This window comes from Aphis gossypii, chromosome 3 (genome assembly GCF_020184175.1).
Source record: "Aphis gossypii isolate Hap1 chromosome 3, ASM2018417v2, whole genome shotgun sequence".
Classification (NCBI taxonomy): Eukaryota; Metazoa; Arthropoda; class Insecta; order Hemiptera; family Aphididae; genus Aphis; species Aphis gossypii.
Window position 1 is genome coordinate 22,816,696 of NC_065532.1, and position 26,508 is coordinate 22,843,203.

At 27.3% G+C, this 26,508-nt stretch overlaps 3 protein-coding genes across 16 annotated transcripts; 2 read left to right on the forward strand and 1 right to left on the reverse strand.

Moving 5' to 3' along the window:
* Positions 1-15: 15 nt before the first annotated feature.
* On the reverse strand, positions 16-21,435 carry LOC114132311 (uncharacterized). Of its 5 annotated transcripts, XM_050204061.1 has the most exons (9): positions 7,395-7,503; positions 7,225-7,334; positions 4,244-4,480; positions 2,141-2,351; positions 1,912-2,067; positions 1,322-1,403; positions 1,066-1,216; positions 201-395; positions 16-144 (listed from the first exon to the last, which is right to left on the reverse strand). In XM_050204061.1, exons 3-8 carry the CDS (start codon positions 4,296-4,298, stop codon positions 205-207), a joined length of 846 nt encoding a protein of 281 aa, XP_050060018.1. In that variant the 5' UTR covers positions 4,299-4,480; positions 7,225-7,334; positions 7,395-7,503; the 3' UTR covers positions 16-144; positions 201-204. The 5 variants fall into 5 exon arrangements, with proteins under 5 accessions (XP_050060018.1, XP_050060020.1, XP_050060016.1 ...); XM_050204063.1 differs by lacking the exons at positions 7,225-7,334; positions 7,395-7,503 and adding an exon at positions 21,315-21,435; XM_050204059.1 differs by lacking the exon at positions 7,225-7,334 and having other exon boundaries at positions 7,395-7,495.
* Positions 3,131-18,922, forward strand: LOC114132309 (polyamine-transporting ATPase 13A3-like). Of its 10 annotated transcripts, none has more exons than XM_027997722.2 (17): positions 3,131-3,305; positions 12,591-12,736; positions 12,816-12,922; positions 13,223-13,390; positions 13,463-13,533; positions 14,374-14,495; positions 14,564-14,720; positions 14,789-14,993; positions 15,119-15,335; positions 15,432-15,733; positions 15,810-16,010; positions 16,075-16,266; positions 16,340-16,604; positions 16,681-16,923; positions 16,987-17,132; positions 17,194-17,428; positions 17,505-18,922. In XM_027997722.2, exons 2-17 carry the CDS (start codon positions 12,709-12,711, stop codon positions 18,527-18,529), a joined length of 3,684 nt encoding a protein of 1,227 aa, XP_027853523.2. In that variant the 5' UTR covers positions 3,131-3,305; positions 12,591-12,708; the 3' UTR covers positions 18,530-18,922. The 10 variants fall into 10 exon arrangements, with proteins under 10 accessions (XP_027853523.2, XP_027853521.2, XP_027853517.2 ...); XM_027997720.2 differs by lacking the exon at positions 3,131-3,305 and adding an exon at positions 5,072-5,217; XM_027997716.2 differs by lacking the exon at positions 3,131-3,305 and adding an exon at positions 5,078-5,221.
* A 396-nt stretch (positions 21,436-21,831) lies between the features above and the next one.
* On the forward strand, positions 21,832-25,462 carry LOC114132302 (ATP synthase subunit beta, mitochondrial). The gene is made up of 8 exons (XM_027997710.2): positions 21,832-22,080; positions 23,258-23,431; positions 23,506-23,640; positions 23,718-23,879; positions 23,939-24,123; positions 24,193-24,474; positions 24,537-24,929; positions 25,000-25,462. The coding sequence occupies exons 1-8, from the start codon at positions 21,963-21,965 to the stop codon at positions 25,114-25,116; spliced, it is 1,566 nt and encodes a 521-aa protein (XP_027853511.2). The 5' UTR covers positions 21,832-21,962; the 3' UTR covers positions 25,117-25,462.
* Positions 25,463-26,508: the final 1,046 nt, after the last annotated feature.

The following is a 26,508-nucleotide window of genomic DNA, read 5'->3' on the forward strand; positions in this document are numbered from 1 at the left end:
ATGTATAATACACGAGTTGCCAGTAGGTAATATACCTAAGGTATAATCGATATCTCGTTGCTCATAATTCATTGTACTAAGGAGTAAGGATAAAGTTTGTGGTATAGTGACACTGATATTATTTGATAATTGGTAGGTATATACCTAGCAATAAAACATATATTATATCAATATACATATATATATATATATTTATATACCACTTTAACAGTGACGGCACAACATAATATTAGACATAATTTGTGCTATGTTGATGACGTCTTTGAAGATTAGAGCACCAACGATCGGACCGATCCAAAAAACGATAAAATGGTCTTTATTTATTTGTCCGGGACAACCGTATGCCAAGGCCGTCGCGTAAGTTGGATTCATCAACACGCCGGTATATTTGAATGCTATTTTAATCAATAAATGTCAATTATATATTATAATGTATCCGTCATTAAACTTCATAATGTGCAGTATGGGCATATGATAGCTTACGCCTAATCAGAGTTTAGAAATTATTGATTTACATTCTACCTAATATTAGGGTGTGTATTTTGAGTGTGTGGATCATAATTTAGTATATTTATATATTTTACTATCTATACGATAGGTAGTAAAAAATATGACAATATGTATTAGCTTTTATTAGATTTTTGGTGGAATATTAGACTTTACGTATTAGCTTCTGAAAAATTTCAAGTTCTCCACGCTACTGCGAGTTATACTGTACTTTGTATGCGTAAAACATTTTATCAAATATATTACGATAATAAAGTATACATTTCGTGATATGTAAATATGTAAGTGATAGGCAACGAATGATAAATATTATATCAATATAATCGAAATTTATTTCGTCAAAACGTTGGTGGTGAGGTGTGTTTCACCTTTTCAATCATTCTAAGATAGCACCTCGTTTTCGGTTGTTAGGTACCTAAGGTTAAAGCTTATATATTATTTTTCACGATTTCCCGCTTCCATAAATACCCGCGAGGGCGTGTAGTACAATTCGGATATAAATAACAACACTATAATAAATAATGTAATAATAAGCTTGCAGTACAGTAGTACTTTTACCGGTCATATTTATGTACATCAGTGTGAATGAAGTCAATAGATTTTTAGACACATGAAAGCACTTGCACACCTTCCGCAAACCCAACTGCATGGCCAAGTACATGAAAGTGATGATAGCTTCTCCGATTGCCGCGTTCAACGTACCCACACGCTTATGATGGAAAACACGAAAAAAACAATATGTTTTTATAGTGATATTTTCGTTGGACTATACGTACATATAATATAATATATAAAATCTGCACGGAATATTCACTTTTAAATTTCTTGTGCATCGGGTCTTTAAGAACGTTCTCTTGGTGTTCAGTACGTTTACGGACCACAGCGCTAAAATGCTCCTAAAATGTGACGCCAAAATAATTCATTTACACACTTTTTTTACAATTTTATATTATAATATTATGTTATATGGCTGAGTGCTAGAAGCGTCATTTAGTATCACTGACCTGGTTGTCTACAATGACTATAATGTATGCATAACATTAATTATTAGGAACTAGGAAGGTAATTAACGTAGGTATGTGCAGTGTTATAAATATAGTTTGTAATGTATTATAAATTATAATATGATATGAAATATCAAGGTAAATTAGTCGTATCAAAAAATCAAATCATCACATTAATACATTATTACTTTTTTAGGCTCTTTAAAAAGTGTTTAGCAATAATATGACAACAAAATAATAATTGAAAATACATCTTTCTGACGATCACCTAAGGTTATCGCCAGATATAATAAAACAATCATATAGCTATAAAGTGTTATTTAGTAAGATGCTTAAATAGTTATACTATATGTAGATAAACGATAATAATAACTAATTAGTTAAATTAATAACACGTCACCTGTTGCTAATGTAACTAGATGCGATTAATGCCACTACACTTCTTAAGACGTTTAAACCTTGATACAGGTCTTGTTTAACAATATGTCGCAACGTCTTTTTGTAATTGTTGGTAATAATATGGCCATCATCCGGAGGACTCGTCGTATTTTCTCGTCTGTTTAATATCAGTTATTGAATGAGTTGGTATTTTTTTCAAATAACATTTATGCAGATTATATATAATATACCTACGATGCCGTTTAGGTCGAATAATGTAGTTGCGCAATTTAGTTACCACAGACCATGCCAACGGACTGATGTGATAAACTACGAACACTAAATTTGTACGAAATACGTAATACGAACACGAATTTGTCGTTAATTTTATCAAATAATTACAAATCAGTTTTAACAATATTACCACGACCATCTTTCCCGATAGTATATACAACTTCAGTACTGGAAAATTAAGTGAAAAAATATTGACTTTTTAGTAACTTTAAGACAAATATTTGAAACATTTATTTTTCAGTAATAAAGTTGATAGTATGTTATTTGTTTTAATACTTAAGTCATTGTATTTTATGTATAATACGTGTTATTAAAAATATTAAAACTTATTAAAACCATTTCATAGCATATACAAAATAAATAAATAACTGTTAAAAATATGATTGTACCCTTTAACGGGAGCTGTATCTTTAAAATTGATAAAGCATTATATTATATAGTCGTGAATGTAGTATTAATAAGATATCTATTGGTAAAATGCAACATCAAATCTAACCTAACCCAAACTGCCCTACTAACATCATTATTTGGACACAGAGTTAGCTGAAAGCTGAAATTAATATTTTTAGTAGCAAACAGCTCAACACTGTATTATTATACATATAAGTTTTTTAAGCAATGGCCAATGACCGAACATGGAAAACTGAAATAAGGTAAGCAAATGTTTTATAATTACAATTTAAATAAGGTGTATAATAATATAACTACTTAACATTTAATTATGAATAATTATTATGAACAAGCGCTTGGTGTCTAAAATCATACTTATTTCTTATACATATAGTGGATTTTTTTTAATCGTATACCTAATGTAATTGATACATGTATCAGTGTATCACCATATACGAGGTTTATTTGATAAGCTAGATGTATAGTTATTACTTATTCCGGGTTACATTGAGTAGTGAACGGGGGATAGTATTTTAGCGAACCAAAATTATCACGTCTACTATTTTATTATTCAGAAAGTATCGAGACTCAAGACCGTTTAGTTATATAGGTGTTTTAAATAAAACTCTAGAAATATTATTTCCGAGATCGTTTCTGTTTGTGCAGAATAGATATCGTGTGTACAAATATCTGTGATAAAATTCGAAGATCGTAAGGATATCACAAAATAAGGTAATTATATACAATATACTATAATTATATACCTACATATTTAAACAGTTTTAATTTTAATCAAACAATAATGTGTTTAACGTTTATGCCATACTATATAGATACTAATTCCTGTATTTTTTTTTTATAGTACCTATCTTATTTCATATTTTTAGATAATTTAATTTTTTACCGGTTTAATATATATTAATATACTCGTTATTCTTAGCATGTCTCTGTATCTAAATGACATAAGTTAAAAAAGTACCGGAGTAATTTTTAATAAATAAAATAATTACATATCATTTTAAAATATCTCCTTTGAAATACTCTCGTTCAGCAACGAAATGCAATTTTCTCAGCAATCTATTTTTCATTCATTCGAAACTCAATTGTTGCTAAGTTAAATCTTTATGTTCTGATGTAATTTTGTAGTACTCGCTTATAATTCCTCTAACTTTTGTCTTTTAAGCGTAGATTTAAGTTTTAGAAAAAGAAAAATCACATGAGGTCAGATCAGTATAGAAATAGAGGAGTCTGGGACCCAAAAATCAGATCGACAGCTCTACATGTAGTAGTCTATATAGTGACACAGGAACTACGTTCATGTTCATCAAAATGATTAACTAGACGGTTTTGAAAAAAATATTCTCTCGTAAACGTCTTTATATTATCTAATTTTAATTTAAAACTATATCACAATATTTATAGATTAGATATTCCCTATTGATGTCTGTCCCGGTACTTTTTATCAGTTGTATGTACAAAGCTGCCGAAAAGATATTTTACGTTAGATTTTAATCGTATTCAGTTGTAAAATAAAAATGCATATTTAACTCGCTATAGATAGAGATACACATTACACATGTCTTAGCCACAACTATGATTATGACTATTATAATTATTAAATGTTATTTCATAAAGCTAAAAATATTATTATTATTTTTTTTTTTTTGTACTTATTCCGATATTCATCGTGTAACAGTATTGTTCGGTGATTTCAACGATTTCCATGGACAACGATGTCAGGTGATATTTTGCGTCATCTGCGTGACTTACGAACGTCAGTCTATCTTGGCACGTCCTTAACGATATTTTTATCACGAGCGATACGATAAAAACAATCGACGTATAAATAATACAGCTAATTATTACATTAGCTGCCAGTGCAGTGTCGCCACTCAGATTAGATTCCACTGAAAATGATTAAAATATATATATATATTTTTTTTTTGAGTTGTGAAATCTGACTAATATTCTGATTAAAATAATTTATTATCAAACGGTTATACGAGAAAATAATGTATGCCTTATAATAATATAGTACATGATTAAATTGTATACGCACTTTCAACGAACACAATATAGTAACGATTTCATAGAAATATATTATAAAAGAATTTAACTATAATCGGAGATAAAAAAATGTTATGACAAATCTCCAAACAAACGGAATACTAATAAATTGATCAATAATATTATTATCCGGTAAAAATGATTCGATCGCGTTTTATGGGAAATCTGCAGCAGTATCGCGACGTTATGTGCATTACAACCGCACGCAGGTTTAAAGTGAAATGTCTATAAAATATATTATAGTTTATTAATTTGGCAAACGCAACGCACGTGAGTGAATTTGATTATCTATTCGCGGTACTATTGACAAGCAGCTGACTCAACTCTCAAGTTGCCTACCTTACCCGCACATTTTAACATCATAATATTATCTACAGTTCGTACGAGTAGTAGGAGATTTCATGTAACTGGTTATATTCTTATTCTCTCTACTTGTATTTAGAAACTCTTACTTAAATAATAATATTGAGTGGACACCGTCACTATCGTTGATCGGCAAACACAGGAATTGAACGCAATATTTATTACGTTATCGATCTGGCAATGACGACTAAATAGTACCGGCATCATATAATTTGTAGGTATGTGATTTTGACTTTTATTAATTGTAATAATTCGAAAATATTACGCTCTGTGTAGATGTATACGTTGACATTTTAAAAATCAAAAAATTCTGTATGTCTTCAGACTTTCAGAGTTTGTCGTTTTGTCGTTGCATGCAATAGTGACAAAAATCATGGGGGGGATTTTTAATTCTGAGAAATTTTGAGTGTTTATATTTTCGTGGTACTTCTGTATGATTACGTATATCATTTATACTAGTACTAATTATATAGTATATATATTCAATGGTATATTAATGTTATTTATACAAATAATTCAATATCTATTTTGAAATATTATAAATTAAGACACCGTATAAACATAATAATTTAACATAATTATATATATTTTATTTTTCCACTAGTAGTAACTAATTCTACTACTACAATAATTACTACTACTACTAATGTCTACTACTACTACTACTATTGCTACTACTACCTAATACTACTACTTTTTTAATATTTTTTATTATCTTATGGCCAAGCTCGGGGGGAGGACTGCCTATGCTTACTTCCTATTGGCTACTACTACTACTACTACTACTATACTACTACTACTACTACTACTACTACTACTACTACTACTACTACTACTACTACTATTACAACTACTGTTAGTAATATTACTACCTACTAGAAAAAAAAAAAAAAATAATAAAAATAATCGATTCTAGGTCACTTTGTACGGTCAGGCATTAAAAGTGCGAAACGCGGTCACTTAGTACGGTCTGGTAAAAAGGTACATTGCAGAACGCGGACACTTTGTACGGTCGGGCAAAAAGGTACTTTGCAGAACGCGGACACTTTGTACTATTATATACATAAAGTATATTATATAAATATAAGTTTTTTACCTACGTTAGTAAATACCTAGTAATTATGTAAAGTGTTAATTAATTAAAATAGAAAAAATAAAAATAATATGTTATAAAATATGGTATAATAATAATATAATAATAATAATCTAATAATCAATAATATCATTCTATATCAAACTACATGTAAAGATGTGTACAATATAAATATCAAAAATGTCAAAGAGTAGTATAATATAAAAATAGTATTTATATGTAATGATTTTTACATTATAATATGAAATATTATAATCTATATTAAATTGAATGTCAAATGACAATATAAAATATTAGAAATGTTTAAAAATATTATTTGGTAATATTATCTGAGGAATCATGGGTATACATTGATAATATTTTATCATTATATATATTTCTTCAAATATATAGGCTATATAGACTTCAAAAAAGACAAAAATCTTGTACAGCTAACAATAATAATAAACTATTTAATTATGTAAACATCATCAAAGAAAAGAATTGACAAATATTGAATTTTTAAATTCCGTATACTTAACATGTAGTTTTTAACTATTTCAGTATGTTTTTTTATACTATAGTACTCTTTGAAATGTTTGATATTTCTATTGTACACATTTTTATATGTAGTTTTTAACTATTTTTTCAGATGTTTTTTTATTATACTACTATTGACATTTTTGATATTTATATTGTACAACTTTACATGTAGTTTGATGATAGAATGATATTATTGATTATTAATTGATTATTTAGATTCTTATTATTATTATACCATTATTTTATAACAATATGTTTTTATTTTTTTATTTTAATTAATTAACACTTTACATAATTACTAGTTACTACGTAGGTAAAAAACTTATATTTATATAATATACTTTATGTATATAATAGTACAAAGTGTCCGCGTTCTGCAAAGTACCTTTTTGCTCGACCGTACAAAGTGTCCGCGTTCTGCAATGTACCTTTTTACCAGACCGTACTAAGTGACCGCGTTCTGTATTTTAAACAATAGACAGTACAAAGTGACCGTTTACCAAATAATCATTTATACCTATATCTTTTACCACAATTAATAGAATAAAAATATTCTTTTTTTAAATATTTTCGTTATATAGGTACTAATAAAGCCAATATATTTACCTCAACTTCGAGAGTTCTCAAATGTTAAACGAGGATGCTTTTTAAGGGCTGTCAAAGGTATAGAGACTAGGGGGCAATCATCTGAGGTCCCAGCATAATTTAAGTCTTAACTGCGGGTACGAGTGTAATATGTAGTGTGTAGTATTTTATAAAAACATTTAAGTACTTACTTTTAAAATCTATAGCTGTTCTGTCTGATAAACGTCAAATGGGACGAGCGAAAATAATGTTTGTTTTTATCTCAATTTACATGATACTATTGACAACCGTGAGACATCTTGGATTATAAACATAATTTAAATATATTTTCACCAATTGTTTAATTGCAATTTAGATGCAGAATTTAGTATTTACCATCTTGTTTTATAAGGGTCATGACCATGGTTAATTGATGATAATTAATAACTGCCAGTTTAACTTTTGCCTAAATGACAAATACATTACACGATGAAAAACTATACACGAAGTAAATTTATATTAATTATGAACGTTACTAAAAATTAATTTGTTACCGCAAATGTGAATGTGAAAAATATTGAGGACACGTAATTTTTTTTTAATTTTCACTCAAATACTGAACGGCAGACACAGTAAACAGCTGGTGTATAATTTGCATATAAAAATTTGCTGAATGGTAAAAAATAACTTTTCAATTGTTATGATTACGTGGTGTACAATTATTATTTTGACATAAATAAAAAACTTATTGTAATAATAATATTATTTTATTTATAGTTACATTATAGTTATCATGAAGGTTTGATGTCAGTAATATAATTTATCTTGATTCTAAATATTGTTTTATGTTATTTTCATATTTTTCGTTCAGATTGTCAATATTATAGTAGAATAATTATTGTTTAAGATCAATTTTGTACCTAGTAGAAAACCATAAATTATGATGAATACACAAACTTTTAGTAATATATTTAAATTTTTTTTTTTGTTTTAATGATTAATTACAATTTTTTTAAGTGCTTAAAAAATTTAAAAACTTCTCGCCAGTTGTTTTACAAATGTTTTAAACGTTCAAAAGTTGTATTTATGCCATTATTTGTGAGAATAGATTTTACCTACCTATATAGGTACATTGTATATTTATATTATAATAAGCCTTATAATCTCGAATATGTATTGCATAGTTACTTTTATAGAAAATTTAATAACGTAAGTAATTTAATATGGTTTATTATTATTTATGTTAGTCACTATGAGATGATAACAATAGTAAATATTTTAATCAGCATCGTATTGCTATTGTTTTTTGAGTTTTACTTATATAGGCATTTAGCATATTAGCATTATTGCTACATTGTAATAAACTATATACTATATAGCATGGTATTATAAATGATAGACTTACTTAGAAATATATTTTTACTAACCAATGTATTTTTTAGTTGATAGTGAAGTTTCCTATCGAAAATTGTATTTAAATTTTTTATTATTAGTCAAATAAATTTTAAGTACGATTAAATGTAATATGTACATATATGTAGGTATATGATGAATATATAATATATTCAGAAATTTTTTATATAAATACAATAAATAAATAAACAGCCAATAGGTGACTAATAAGTACTTAATAGGTAATTATAATATTATAAAAGTGATTATGTTATAAAGATTAATTTTTTTAGTAATAACGATATTTTAATAATATATATTTTAATGGATAGAATTTCTTATTTTTACCAATATATTATGTATAGTTATGTAATTTAATATTTTATATAATTCATAATGAATATTATCATATTATACCTTCTATTTTTTATAAACACTTCGTATCTATATCATAAAGAGTACTTTTTTTTAAATCTTGGTGTATTTAACATCAAATATTGAACGAATCAGTTTAATTAATAAATATTTGAAGTTAGATAAATAATAGTTGAAATTCTAAGATTTAAAAATGTTAAACCACTAAACTTTCCGTTGGAATATAATAACCTGGTGTGGATGTATACTCTATAGTTTATATTATGAAGTATGAAATACGGAAATATTTTTATTTAGAAATAATTCAAATAAAGATTTAAGGCATATAATTAATATGATATAGATATGTATTTAAATAAACAGATAATTTTTAAAGGTTCGAGGGTGGAAGCTACAACCCCTTAGCCCGTGGTAACATGATTCGAGACTAGATATTTAACAATAATAATAATAAACATTAAATTAATTTCCATGCTTGTTACAAGTTATCATTTGTAATCCCGTTAAATAACTATCTTCTAACTTCTTGTACATAATCTTTGTAAACACGCTTTAGATTACTTTTATTATTGGTATTACGTTTAATGTTATACTGATAATAATAATAATAATTTATTACCTATTCAAATGTAATGTATGATGGATTTTATACTCATTCCGGTTTGTCACTACATAAATCCTTTTGTATAAATACAACAACTATAAACGGCTTTCAACTATTCAAATATGTACATATTATATTTATATAATACTTAAAATATTAATGAATTGTATTAAATTTTTACATATATAATTATTATAAGAATATAGAACTATAATATTAACAGATAATAAGCCGTATAATAATACTTAAATTCGTTATTTGAAATACTTGTTGTAGTATAAAGCCTAATCAGTCACTATTATAGAAATAAATATTGTTAAAAAATAGATTTTATTGCTTTAAAATAACTAAAGCTACATAAACAATTTTTCTTAAAAATCATATAATAAATAATTACCTTATAAAATTAATTTATGTATAACGAAATAAATGAAACGCCCTATTTTTGTGCAATTGCGCAATATTGTGCTAAATTAATTTATTAGAAATATTTAAAAACAATAAGTACATTTTTTAGCACAACGGTCATAATATTTTTATATATCAAAAATATTGTGGTATAAAATTATTCTTTATAAGGTAAGTCAAAATAAACTCTTCAAATTTGCCCTTGATTTGACTGACTTGATGAGAAAACAACCACTGAAGATCGTTAATAGCTTTAATTACTACTCATTGAGCATCTACGCATAAGCCTAGTATAGATGTACAATAGCATGCAAATTTTATTGAACTGAAACACAAACCAAGATATCAAACTATTGACCCTCGGAACGTCGCGTTCAGTATCCGCCTAGTGTCGAATATAAAGTGAAGTATCCGAACACATAGTTAGGATATTTCCTATTCCTACCTTAAGCGTGAGTAAACATTTTGAGTTCTATGGCATATAATTATATTTTTATTGCAATTACTAAAATTATTTATTTTTCTTAAAATTAAAATAGCTTACTATTTTTTAGTTATATTTAAAAAAATATAATTTATATGTACATGATGGTAGTTTATGGTACAATATATATTATACACAATACATTATAAAGATAATAGTATACCTTTCTGTTGTATTAGTTTTATTTTACAAAATAATAATTATTGTTCCCGTTTTTTTATAATTCTTTGTTAATAGGGCAACTTATTAATTATATTTATTATTTAATGTGCACTTACAAAGTAACATATTTATGTGTATTATACATGTTTTTCCAATTTATTATCATTATTATTTGTTTTAAATCTGTTTAATTCTTTTGAATGATAACATAGCATTTATAATTATATACGAAACACATTTTTTTTTTATGTAGGTATTTCGATACATGAAAATCAAATTTCAAACGAGTATATTAATAATAAATTTTTGTTCAAAAATCGATTTTTAGGTATAAAATATTCTTTTAAAATATTAAATTATATATATATATATATAAATCATAATTTGTAAGGTACTGAGGTAATAATTCAATTTATTTAGATAATTAGGTTACTATTATTTATCAGCTTATTATAATTTTGTTTGCACGGATTATTAAGGAATGCTGATCAATAATCGTAGTATCGTGACACCATTAAGTGTTTTTAATTATAACTGCTTTTAAACTATTTAGGTATATTCTGTCATTAATTGTAAAAAACATATTATAACAATATAAACAATTGATGTATTTTTATTTTATTTACATACCTACTCGAATTAAATAACTAAAAAATATTGACTTTTGTTCAACTTAAAAATTGTTCAACTATAACAAATACATATAGTTATTAATTACAAATTATTTTAACATAAATGCAAAACAAATTTTAAATTACAATATAAAAATACAAAAATATTGTGTATTAATGGGGTATTAATAGGTACATACCCACTTTATAATATATGATCCATTGAATTTCGTACTTTTTAAGTAGACTTACTTTCTTACAGTGCACATTATATTATTGTGCCTGGATCGTTTAATTTGTATGATTAGTTTGAACGTATATTTATTTAGTTAAAATGTAACAATTAACACGTGAACAGAATTAGAATTTTGAATTAAGTAGGTAAAAGATAATGGAATTAATTCTATAAGTTGATATGCACTTGATTCAACGGCAAAATTATAAAATAACTTAAATTATTATTATAGAATATTATATTGATCTATATAAAACTCTCGTTTATGTGCATGCATAATCAGTTGTTAATGTTCATTAAAACTATCGAGTACCTACAGTCAGTAGGTACTACAATTAATCTATTGTATATATAATACATGGGTGCATACAAATATCAAGTAAATTATTGAATTTTTTATTCAAAAAAGTAAACGATCATACTATATAATTATTATATTATTTTAATATTTTTAATTTGTATTGTTTATATTTTAATTATAATTTTAACAATACTGTGATTGTATTTAGTAATTATTCTGATATCTCTCATGTAATATAATGCCCAAGTTATAATAATTATAAACATATATTTTCTACAAAGCATTATGACAAGTACTATTATTAGTAAATATCTTCTAAAAATAAAAATTTTGAAATGTATTTAATGTTGTATGAGTATATTATTATGAAATAATATTGATTTAGACACCGTATTTTATATTAATACTCATCTATAAAATATTATTAATTTATGTAATTGTATAGAGTATAGACTGTTAGATAGGTATAAAAAAAAGTATTTTATATTAGGTAAGATAATTAAAAAATCCTCTTTAGCCAATAGATAGGTTCATATCAAAATTGTAAGAACATAAAACTACAAAATATTTTTAAAATTTCAAAATATTAACATATTATTTAAAACCTTTTTGGTGCAAAAATGTCTAATACAGTAAACGACTTTTTTACATACCTATGTAATAATTATAATTATTAATTTATTATGTAGTTTCTATACCTATAGATATTATGAATTGTGAGTTTATGGAAGTTTTGTTACATATTTTTGTCTAGTTAAACATTAATTTATATTATATGGTATTTACTAATTATACTGTTGACATTTATATATTTACAAACAAATTTTAAATTATAGCGGTCTTACAAGTAGGCCAAATTCAGGCGGTTTCTGAACGGCTTGTGAATGCCTGTACGTTCGTCGGTTAACAATCGCAGACTATTACGATCGTTAGGAATTTTAAAATTTCCTGACTATGGCATCAAATGAAAACTGCCCTACAGGTAAAGTATTAAGAGCTACATTTAATTATTAAAAGAGGAAGTAGTAAAAGAAAATTAATGAATTACTTTTTATGCGAAGTAGATACAGGGGCAGTTTTTAAACACAATGGCTTCAATACTAATTCAAAGAAAGAACCAATTATTAGTGATAATTCATTGCTCAACGCTGGGGAAGACGATGAAATGGTTAGTCAAAAATAGAAATTTACTAATTACAATTTATTTTTTTTTAATTTTAGAATAATTTATGTAATGTTTTTGAATAAATGAATGAATTGTAAAAAATAATAATTTACTAAGTATATAGGAAGTAATAATTTACTATATAATTCATAAACTAAATAGGTATCAATTAATATAGTCCAAGCAAGGTATATTATACAATTTTAGTATTTAAAATTCAAATATCAAAATGATATTAAAATATAAATAACATTGTAACTAATTTCTAATATTATAGGTACATGCAATTTTTATAAATTCTAGGAGATTTATGGATACAAACGAAGTGGACCAATGGCTGTTATTATATGGATTCTTATATTTTTGACTTTGGGATTTTTACGTTTATTATTTCATTGGTGGCCTCATTGGGTTTTGTACGCTATGTACAAAAGATGTCCACTTAATAAAGCAGAACGCGTTCTTATAGTTGTAAGTTTTCATTAAATACCAACCTATATTGAAAAACATGTATATTAATTAAAATAACATTTTATTTTTTAGGAAAGTTATGAAGGAATGTATAAATCATATTTTGTAAGACCAGTAAAAAATGTGTCAATAAAAAAAATCAAGTTAGTTTTTTTTTAATTTGATAACTATACATTGGTATTTATTGTAGTGAAAAGGACTAGGCATAATTGTAATAAAATACAATCAATAAAAACAATTTCAAATGAAATATATCTGTATATATGAGTTGTCCCAATATAGATTAGGTGTATAATAAACTTTATAAAACGTGGAAAAGTTTTGGGATAATTATAATTATTTTATCAATATTATTTTGAAAATAACTAATTAATATGTTGGTTAGAATACAATTTATAAAAAATAAGATAATCATACCAAAAAATTACCTTAAAAATATTTTATATTTTTGTTATTATTTAAAAATGAATACCTAGTCGTATAGAATTTTAATTTTCACAAAAAGTTATAATTGTATTTTATAGTACGAGTACATAATATAATTTTCAAAATATTTTAGCTACTTATTTTATAATATTTGTAGGTATTTGAATTTATTTGAATTTATTTGAACCTCACGGGGGAGGGGCATGGAGGGGGACGAATCGCCCATTTATGTATCGCCTTTTTTAAAGCAATACAGAGTTTTCTGTTTAACTGATAATTAGTAATAATAATAAAATAAATAAATATATTCAAAACATATTTTGACTCGTTATCATCTTTCACATTATTTATATCAAAGTGTATTGATATTATATTGACTCTTTTTTTAATACATTTTCATACGGGGAGTACTCACAGACCATAATCAAAAATCCCGAGAACACCTAAGTAATTAGTTTAAATTTAGAACATGTTATAATTGTACCTAGTCTCCTCTAGTTAGTAGCTGCATAATAATTGAAATAATTAATAAAACGTTAATATATTTTACATTTTAGCAAAGAAGAACTTTTGATGGTCAATAACATAAGCAAATCGGATTCTAATGGAGTTGAAGAAAATCCAGTAGAATTAGAAATAAAATCCATTAGGATACATTTAAATGATGGATCATATCAAGGCTTGTTTCACTTTGATATTAAAAAAAAAAAAAAGATGTATATTAACAGTTATTTTTTTTTGTATTAGATGTAAGTCAAATTAGAGCAATAGAAATAAAAAAGATCTGCTACGTTTGGTGCGATACTCAAGGAAAATTCCAAAAACTTGTTGGTTTAGATCGAGGTTTAACAACGGCACAACTGCATACATATAAAGGTTATTCTGTACAAGAACAATTAATTAGGTATTATTTAAATTGTTTAATATATCTTAACTACATAAATATATTATCTAAATTTTATGAAATTATAGAAGATGTATTTATGGAGAAAACAAAATCAATGTACCTATTCAAAATATATTCTCATTAATATGGCTAGAAGTTCTTAATCCTTTATATATTTTTCAAGCATTTTCTCTCGTAGTATGGTTTTCAGAAGGTTATGTGTATTATTTAGGAGCCATAGTTATCATGTCAGTTTTTGGAATAACATCATCGGTTATACAAACTCGTGCGGTAATTAATAATTAAACGTAATTTATAATACATGGAGAATTGTCTCGATGTATTAAATTTTTATAGAAATATATATTCATAATTCTCGGAATCAAATAAAAAGAAGAGTATCTTATTCATTTCAGAACCAAAGGACTTTATTAGAAACTGTCAATACACAAGATAAAGTGACAGTATGCCGTGATATGGGAGGACCTAATTGTGAAGCTATTTATGAAGAAATTTCCACAACAGATTTGGTACCTGGTGACATAATCGTTATACCGAGAATAGGATTTGAAGTACCATGTGATATAGCTTTACTTTGTGGAACTTGTGTCGTTAATGAAAGTATGCTTACAGGTAATCATGAATATTTGATGATATTATAAAAAACTACTTTTTGAAATTAATAGGAATTTAATAAAAATTTTAATTGTTGATTTTTTTTTTTTTTAGGTGAAAGTGTACCAGTACTCAAAACTGCATTACCTAATATAAATCTATTGTACAATGAACGTGAAGACGCAAATCATACTTTATTTTCTGGAACAAAAGTTCTTCAAGCACGATATTTTTCTGATAGAAAGGTTCACGGAGTAGTCTTAAGAACAGGTTATTTGACCGCTAAAGGATCATTGGTAAGATCAATTCTATATCCTCCGCCAGCCGATTTTAGGTTTGATAAGGACACGTATCGTTTTATTTGGATTTTGGCTGCTGTTGCGACTTCTGGTTCAATTTATACTGCTGTGTCAAAAGTAAGTAAGATAATATTATACTTAAGTTTTAAGTTTAAATAAGTAAATATATTTTTTATATTATTGTTTTGTATAGGCATCCAGAGGATTGACAGTGTTTGACATCCTAGTTAAGTCTTTGGATCTGTTTACAATAGTTATTCCACCAGCCCTTCCAGCTGCAATGACAGTTGGAAGGCTATATGCATTACGAAGACTTCAAAGTCATCAACTTTCTTGTATGAATACAAGAGTTATAAATGTTTGTGGATCAATAGATTGCATATGCTTCGATAAAGTAAGATTTTAAACTATTAAAACAAAATTTTCAAATTGAAATTACATTTTTTGCTTAAATATAGACAGGAACTTTAACAGAAGATGGCTTGGATATGTGGGGGGTAGTACCTGTCGAAAATAATCATGACTTAGGTTCGCCTATAAGAGATGTAACAACTTTGTCTAACAATCATTCATTAAAATTGGGTATGGTAACTTGTCATTCGTTGACACTACTTAACTCAACTGTTTCAGGAGATCCACTTGACATAAAAGTAAGTAGCCGGTAGTTGATAATTGTTACATTAAATTATAATATGTATTAGATAAATAACAAATATCATTCAGATGTTTGAGTCAACGGCTTGGTGTCTTGAAGAGCTAGAAGTTTCAGATGCTTCGAAGTTCGATGTCTTAATACCCTCAATTGTGAGAAATCCAACCACTACAAGTGATGACAATCAAATAGAAATCGGTCTTATACATCAATTTCATTTTTCTTCATCACTGCAACGAATGAGTATGATAACAAAAACTATTGGTGACCCACGTTTTATTGTTTACACAAAAGGTTCACCAGAAATGATTCAGTCATTATGTATTCCTAGTACTGGTAAGGAAAATAAGCTTAATATTCTTTTAAATTAACTACGAATATAAATTGACTACGACTTTTTTAATTGTTATAGTACCTAGCACGACTAATACTGTATTACGAGAATATACTGAAGAAGGATATAGAGTTATTGCTCTTGCTCATAAAGTACTTCAAAATTGTAATTTTGTACAAATTCCTAAGTTAAGACGAGAAGAAGTTGAGTGTGATCTAACTTTTGCTGGCTTAGTAATTTTGGAAAATCGTCTAAAAGACCAAACTACTCCTGTTATTGAAGAACTTCAAGGGGCTAATATGAAAATCATTATGGTTACAGGTATAGTATAATATAAGATTATGAAAAATTATTTTAATTAATTATTCGAAATAAATATTTTAGGTGATAACATCCTAACGGCTGTTAGTGTAGCTAAAGAATGTGGAATAGTTTTACCATCAAAGACAGTAGTTGACGTAACAGCTGATGAAAGTCAAGGATGTAGTCCAAAAATATATTACACAGCTAGTGGTATTACATCACCTATGGTAAGTATTAAATTAATGTTTAAGTTTTTAATATTGTCTTATATTATTTATATTTATACAGAGGGCTACATCCATGTTTGAGAACTATCATTCTAATAAAAATGATTTAGAACTAGAAGCTCGAGTCAACGGAGATTACAGTTTTGCTATGACTGGTCGAACATGGGCTATCATAAGAGATAAATTTCCTGTTCTTCTCCCTAGGATACTAGTTAAGGGAGCTATATTTGCTAGAATGACATCAGAACAAAAACAACAGCTAATACAAGAACTACAATATATTGGTTATCATGTTGGTGAGATATAACATATTATTGACTGCTTTCGATCAGTTAATTATGTGTCATTAAAATATTGCAATGTAATTTTTAGCCATGTGTGGAGATGGCGCGAACGATTGCGGAGCATTACGAGCAGCACACGTCGGAGTTTCATTATCAGAAGCAGAATCGTCAGTGGCTTCACCATTTACATCGCACATAGCAAATATTTCTTGTATGCCTCGTATCATTCGAGAAGGACGAGCGGCCCTTGTAACATCATTTGGAATTTTTAAATTTATGGTTCTCTATAGCTTATTGGAATTTACTTCAACATTTATTTTATACAACATAGACAGTAACTTGACAGATTTTGAGTACTTGTTTATTGATATCGGTTTAGTAGTAAACTTTATGTTCTTTTTTGGTAGAAATGAAGCTTTCCAAGGATCGTTATTTAAAAAGCCTCCGTTAACGAGACTATTATCATTTATCCCTTTATTTTCGATGGTCGCAAACTTACTTGTAATGGTATCAACACAAGTATTATCTTTTTACTTAGTACATAATTTTTCTTGGTTTAAACCATTTGACTATACTCATCCAAAAGAGTATAAATGTTATGAAAATTATGCAGTTTATTCTGTTTCTCAGTTTCAATACATTATATTGGCTCTAATATTTTCATATGGCAAACCATATCGTGGACCAATTTACAAAAACACAGTTTTTTTCTCTAGTTTAGTCACTATGACGGCTATTTGTTCATATGTAACATTGTTCCCAGCAGATTGGATTAAAGAATTATTACAATTAAGATTTCCTCCGTCGATAGAATTTCCGATAATTGTGGTTACATTAGCTGTAGTTGACTGTATTTTATGTCTGGGTATTGAGTATTTTATTGTTGACTATTTGTTAACAAAAAAATTAAAATTGGGATCGTATGAATCTAATAATGAACACATATATCACTCAGTGAAACTTGAATTAGATTCTTCTCCTGGATGGCCACCTATTTGTAAACATCAACCAATGATTACATCGTCCTCTTTAGAATGTATGCGTAAGACTGAAATTGACACAGAACAATTTGAACGTCAAGAACGTGTTAAGACAATGAACACTAATTTATAAATTGTAATGATGCTATCAATCTTTAATTAAGGATTGATAATTCAAAGGAATAAAATGCTTCAAATTATACATTTTACATATTGGTTTTAAAAACAAATAACGATTTTCAAGGTTTACAAATGTGCACTATATTATTTGTAGTCCAATGTACCAGTTACCACTATTGAATAATTTCCTCATAGATTTTTTTAAGAAAGCAATTATTGTAACAGTTCTTTTGTTTTGAACTATCATTCTACGAATACTGTTAATTAATATTATATGTTATATAAATGATTCATCTATGTTGCTAATAATATTTTTATGCATAGAAGATAGTTCTATATTAAACAGCTTAAAAATGTATAAAAATGTGACACTATTAAATTATAAATTATTTATACTTTATGTTTATTTTTTTGTGTTATTTATTTACACATATATTTATACTTCTGTAGTTGCCTAAAATATGGTGATTTTTATTTGTATTTAAAACAAATAATAATCATTATACTATTGATACCCATATACAATTACAAATAAAATTACAAGTTATAAATATTAGAGACTAAACTTCATCCATTATAAATAGATTAAAACTAAAGTTACTATATTATATGATATATACTATATAGTACATAATAATACAATGTATTGTATCACACTTTACAACAATGATGTAATTTTTTTTATTGGTCAATAAGTTTTGAACAAGAAGTTTGAAGGTAGTTTTAAGTAGCGAATTGAAAGTAATTATAGCACACTTTTTTTTGGGAGAGTATCAAAAGAAAAAAATTCCACTACTTTAAAAATAATTGAAAAAAAGATTAACGAAAAACGGAGAAAGACTTAAATTATTTATTGACACCTACAATTTTTCTTAGTAATTCATACTTAATAAAAACTAATGAATTGGAATTTTAGCCAATCATTTACCTTTTTTACGCTCTGTGTCATTTTTAAAATATTTAAACTAATTTTAAGTTATATTTAAGTATAGGTAATTATATAGTAGAATTTTTTTTTATAAAAAAGTTGATAGAAAATTGTTTTCTTGATCAAAGAAAATGAATTGTAATGAAAATTCCAATCTAAATAACTGCTGAAATTTTCAAGTATCTATGAGGCGCGGATCTAGAAATCACAAATAGGGGAGGCTTATTATCAAAAAATGATAAATAAAGAATTTGTTGTAAATATTTTTTAAAGTAATTTCATTTTATATACTTTAAAATACGGTCGAAGGGGGGTAAAGCCCCTTAGCCCCCTTCAGATTAACGCCTGTCTACGACTTATACTTTTTGAATAATAACAAATATTTTAGGTCATTTGAGGAGAAATCGTTATCGTTACGCGATTTCGTATGGACACTCAAATTTTTTTTATCGATACTACAAAAAAAATTCTCAGAAAAATCAAAGATTTCAGTTGTCTATAAATAGTTCAATAAAAGTCGGAAATTATAATTTAAAATTTAAACGTGTTTTGATAACACTAATAAAAACATTTGGTAAAAATGTCAAGTATTTACAGTGATTAGTTTTTGAGTTACAACCATATAAAAAGTCGAATTGGTCGAAAACCAGTTTTAAGTAAAAATTCCAGTTTTCTACCACTTTTTTTTTGTTTTACTCGATTTTTTTTTTAACTGCTGAAAATGTTTACTAGGTAGGTATTTATGCTGTTAACAGTACACACAAACAAAAAAAACACACACGCACATCATTGTAAAATCAATACATTAATCACTTTGTTCAGAATCTAAAAATAGCTTATTTAACTATCGTAAAAAAAAATATATTTCAAAATAAAATAGGTTATTTAACTATTATACCTGGTAAATGAATAACCACCCACAATTATTTTGGTACTCTTTTGTTGACTTTTACAATTTCTGACGTTATTCTTTCGAGAGCAACTTATTCTTAAGTACTAATTAACCAACAAAATGTTGAACTGAATTGACAAAATTGACAACTGTTCGGTTAGATACTGTATTAAATGCTGGTTACCCAGCAATTATAGATATATTTATCTATATTAACAATATTGGATTTATAGTCTTTCGAGTAAAACTCGACACTGCACCAGCTAGATAGTTAAGATAAAAGCAATAGACAGTACCTATTTAATTATTACATGCAGTCAAAAGTTAAGCAGCGTTTACATTTTTAATATTTCCTATATTGGTATCTACCTACAAGATTAAATTCATTAATTTAGTCAGGTAAATCATTTACAAGTTACAATTTATATTACCTAATTATATGTACCGGACGTTTTTAGCATTAACTTTTTATACCTCGTACTTTTTGGTAGTAAACCCCAATGGCCTATAAGTACAAAGTAGGTACTTAACATACTTAACAACTCTGATCATTAAAATGTGAAATAACACTTAAATAATAAGAAAGGGAAGGGTAAGAAAATTCTATACATTGTCAGGGCATTATATAAAGTGCACTGTAGATTAATACTTTGCTCATTGCTGTAACAGCTGTAAGATGTACATTTAAAATTTTAAACATTTGTATACTAAAACGAAGTTAGGTAGGTACCTATATAAGTATCGACCTAACTTGTAACTTGTTAGTTTAAATACCTATCTATGTAACTTTAAGCAATAAGGACAGTACATAATATCATATATATTGTTAAAAGAAATTATTTGGTATTAAAAACGTTTACATGTTCATAAAATTATAACTTTTAAGCATTGTAGGATTTATGTACGTCATAATAATACCGTTATATAGAAAAAAAAATAACATAAAATTGCCAAAATAAAGTATTACAATTTACTTACGATTAATAGGAAGTTGTTTATACTTTTTGGATGATAAACTTTTCGGCACGAAAATTTTCAATTTTCATATTATATTAGTAGGTATATCAAATATGTATTGCGTATTTTTATTGATCATACAAAATGTAATTGTACCAAGGTATAGAAAATATTTTAATAATTGAAAAAATTATGATGATAACAGTTTTAAATTTTACTCATTTTAGTAATAGTATTTTATAAAACCATAACTGTTATTTGGTGTCTTTTAGTAATTTCAAAAACAGAAACCCAAAATTTAAAATTTAAATTTAAAATCCAATAAAGCAAAAAAATAAAATATATTTTTTTTATAGGTACTTTGATCACTTCGGCTGTTGCGCCAATTTTTTATTTTTCACGGATACAGTGTTGCCAGCGGTCCGGTGACCTGGGGAAAACACATGTTCTACTGTGGACAGCTGATGGCGCTCGTCCCGCAGAGGTGAACACACTGCGCCCTCGTCGGGACGGTGGCGCGGGGGACACTGGCAGCATAGGCGTAGGTCGTCCATTTTGTCCGGTCGTACCCGCTACAACTCATCCAAGTTACAACACATTTTACCACGGCCTTTCGCTCTATTAGTTACCGTTCATCATAGTAATTTTTACCGTCGCCGCAACTCAATCATGTTGAACGCGTTATCCAGGGCGGCCATTGGGGCCCTGAAGGCCAGCAAAAGCAACCTAACACCGAAAATCGTGCAAAATGAGCTACCAAAAGCCATGGTCGCCACCACGTCCACTTGTGAGTATGACGTCCCATTTTTTCTTATCTAACTAGTCAGATCCTTGGAGAAACTGCTTCCTTGTCCATGTTTTCGGTTTGGTACGGGAAATTTTCTATTTAAGTTTTTCTATTGGCGGGTCAACGCTATTAACCGGGGCCGTTTTGGTTTTTGGTGTGTACATAGATCTGTACCCCGAATGGCCTCACCGGTCGCCATCTCCGCCTTGATCGTTTTGGGGTTATACCTATCGGCGATTTTGACCTGTATAAGATATTGGTTGAAAACCGTAAAATGTCTCGTTAAAGGCCTTCATATTTATTCACGTGAAAATTCCGTTTCAATAAAAACTCGACAAATGACCTTTTTTTGACCTTGGACGATTTACCTTTGAAAACCTTTTAATTATGTGCCTGACGATCTGTTATTATTTTATGTTCTTATAACTTATCCCATCCTCAATAAGCTCATCTATGTTGCACTAACATTACAGAATAGGTAATATTAGGTATAATAGTTGTGTGTAACTTCATCTATCTATTTTTGATTGCTAAAATATTTTAAGGCTCATTTGGATAGTTAATACCAACTATCTTTTCATAATATCAGATAAAGTATCCCTCATATTTTAATTTAACACCTTAATTTTCTATTCAAATTTTTTTATAGTTATAGATAGATAACTATTCTATAAATAAGTGTAATTTATACTTATATTTAGGTACATAGGTATATTTTAATATTTTATAAGCTGTTTCCTATACAATGCTAGTCACAATCAAAATAAATTTATTTACTCAGTAATACTAAATAATTATTCTAAATATAAACTTCTTGATGATAAATTACCATGTATCAATTTTATTTAATCACTACCTAATTATTATTATTTCTACTTAATTGTATGTTGTATAATATTTTATTCTTAATAGTTAGATAATAACCTGTATGAATAACTTAAAATTGTTTTCTAAAGTAATTTCTAGTTTTTAAAGTATTAATGTTTATTGTTTAATAATTATTTTATTAACTATTTTGTGAAAAAAAAATATGTATATTTATTTTTCAGCACTAAAAATACTATCTTACATATTTTACATCATGAACTTTCATTACTTACCTATGCGTTTATTGATAATGTTATGGATTGTTATTTTACGTAAAAACTTATTAATAAATATGTTTTATTAAATTTAGCCAACAACAAAGCTGCTGTCAAGCCACAAGCAGGTACATCACAAGGCCGTATTGTTGCTGTTATCGGTGCCGTTGTTGATGTACAATTCGACGAAGAATTACCCCCCATCCTCAATGCTCTTGAAGTACAAAACAGATCACCACGTCTTGTACTTGAAGTTGCCCAACATTTGGGTAATTATATTTGATGATCATTATTAAATAGGTACTATAAAATACTAACAAATTTATTATTTATTCTAATATAGGTGAAAATACTGTCAGAACTATTGCTATGGACGGTACTGAAGGTCTTGTTAGAGGACAAGAAGTACTTGACTGTGGATCTCCCATCAGAATTCCAGTTGGTGCTGAAACTTTAGGTCGCATTATCAACGTTATCGGTAAATATTTCTATTCTATTGAAATATAATTCAAAATTAGTATATAAAATATAATATTCTTACTATTTATATTTCAGGTGAACCAATTGATGAGAGGGGCCCCATTGATACTGATAAGACTGCACCCATCCACGCAGAAGCACCTCCTTTTGTTGAAATGAGTGTTGAACAGGAAATTTTGGTCACTGGAATCAAAGTTGTAGATTTATTGGCCCCTTATGTAAAGGGAGGCAAAATTGGTAATAATTAAATGAGTTGCTCAATGAAATGTATATTTATAATAACTTTGTTTATGTAGGTTTGTTCGGAGGTGCTGGAGTAGGAAAAACTGTATTGATTATGGAATTGATTAACAATGTTGCTAAGGCTCATGGTGGTTACTCAGTATTTGCTGGTGTCGGAGAAAGAACACGTGAAGGTAATGATTTGTACCATGAAATGATTGAGTCTGGTGTAATTTCCCTTAAAGACAAGACCTCAAAGGTATGTTATTGAAATTATCAAAGTGTAATATGTATTAAACAAAATATTAAAATAATTATTTTATTACAGGTAGCGTTGGTATACGGTCAGATGAATGAACCTCCCGGCGCTCGTGCTCGTGTTGCTCTTACTGGTCTTACTGTTGCTGAATACTTCAGAGATCAAGAAGGACAGGATGTATTGCTTTTCATTGACAATATTTTCCGTTTCACACAAGCCGGTTCTGAAGTGTCTGCTTTGTTGGGTCGTATCCCATCTGCTGTAGGTTATCAACCAACTTTGGCCACTGACATGGGTACTATGCAAGAAAGAATTACCACAACCAGCAAAGGATCTATTACTTCAGTACAGGTAAATAATTGGTTACATATCTATTTAATTGTGATTATTATTTAACAAATAATATTTTGTAGGCTATCTACGTACCTGCTGACGATTTAACTGATCCTGCTCCAGCTACAACTTTTGCCCATTTGGATGCTACCACTGTATTGTCTCGTGCTATTGCTGAGTTGGGTATCTACCCAGCTGTAGATCCATTGGATTCTACATCCCGTATTATGGATCCTAATGTTATTGGTGATGAACATTATAATGTTGCTCGTGGTGTACAAAAAATCTTACAAGACTACAAATCCCTTCAAGATATCATTGCTATCTTGGGTATGGATGAACTTTCAGAAGAAGACAAATTGACTGTCGCTAGAGCTAGAAAAATCCAGAGGTTCTTGTCCCAACCTTTCCAAGTAGCTGAGGTATTTACTGGACATCCAGGAAAATTGGTACCTCTTGAAGAAACAATCAAAGTAAATAAAAATATTTATAGCTTATGTTTTTTAACTAGTTTTTTAATTATATTTATTCTTTAAATTTTAGGGTTTCTCCAAAATCTTAGCTGGTGAATATGATCATTTGCCAGAAATTGCGTTCTACATGGTTGGACCCATTGAAGAAGTCGTTGCTAAAGCTGAAACTTTGGCCAAAAATACATAATTTATAAATGATACTAAATTCCATTCACACAAGTTGTCCTCGTAAACATTTTGTATTCTTTTAAAGTAAACATTGTTCGTGTTTCAGCGAATAAATTAAGTAGAGTTATGTAAATACTATTTGTTAAACGGCAAACATCAAAAAACCTAATGACCTAGTGCATCTTTCATGACATGTAATCATGTTATATCACAATTTAAATTTATTGTTTTTTTAATGCTGCCAGTTTTCGCCATTTAGATCATTTATCTGTAACAATTACAATATAAATTTTACAGTTTATGTGTATAATATATTGTTATTGCAAATCATTTACCTGATTTGTAATAAAATTATACTATAAAAATCTTTTATTTTGAGGATTCAACTTTTTACCTTTAGTTATCCTTTTGGCCTGTGTAAATGTGTATTATCGAAATAAATTACTTGTTAGGTATTTGTTCACCAAAATATATTGTTTACTTTAGTATTATACTATTATTATTTTTATTAATATTCAATTGCACAAGTGCTTATAATACATCATGCAGATATTATGTTATTATAGTATCACCCAACTTTTTAAAAATATTTATTATAAAATGTTTAAGTATATTAGTAAGTTAACTATGTGACCATTAGATGTGGTTATTATATGTGTTAAGTTTGACAATTAAAAAAATACCAACCGTCCAAAAAATAATATACAATCAAATTCAAAATTATACTGGAATTCTAGACCAAAAGTAGCCACAATTAAATAATTTAATATGTTAAATGATAAATAAAGTACAATAATAAAAAATGGTAAGAAACTGCAGATTAATTATGAGCAAATATGAAATTATAACAACTAGTATATTATGTTAATGTAAGACTATTATACCTATACTGTTTGAAATATTTTATTTTTACACATAAATTGGTCAAAATGAATCTGCGTTGGTACTTGCAAACATGTAAACATTGTTGGTAGTTTACAATAAAAGGTTAGGTTAATATGAAGATAAGAGATATATAATCATCAGATATGATAATCTTCATGGTTAATATTTTTTCATTTTCTACCAAAAATGGTAGTATAATTTTATGTTTCTTCAATTAAACTATAACATGGTCATTTTGTTCTGGCCGACTGGCAGCCATTGGCTGTAGTCTGATCTGATTACATATTAATTTGATTCCAGGCTATATTAATTTAATAATACACTTCAATATGTTTTTGTTAGAGCTTTTAACTAATGACCTATTTCGTATGGGTACAAAAAGTTTAATCACAAAAATTAGATTGGTTTTATTTGTATAATATGACCACTAGGTAATTGTTACTGTGATAGTGTGGTAATTGGCACAGAGTACAATTATAATCAATAGACTAAAGATGTTCTTTATGTCTATCTAGGTTTTGATAAA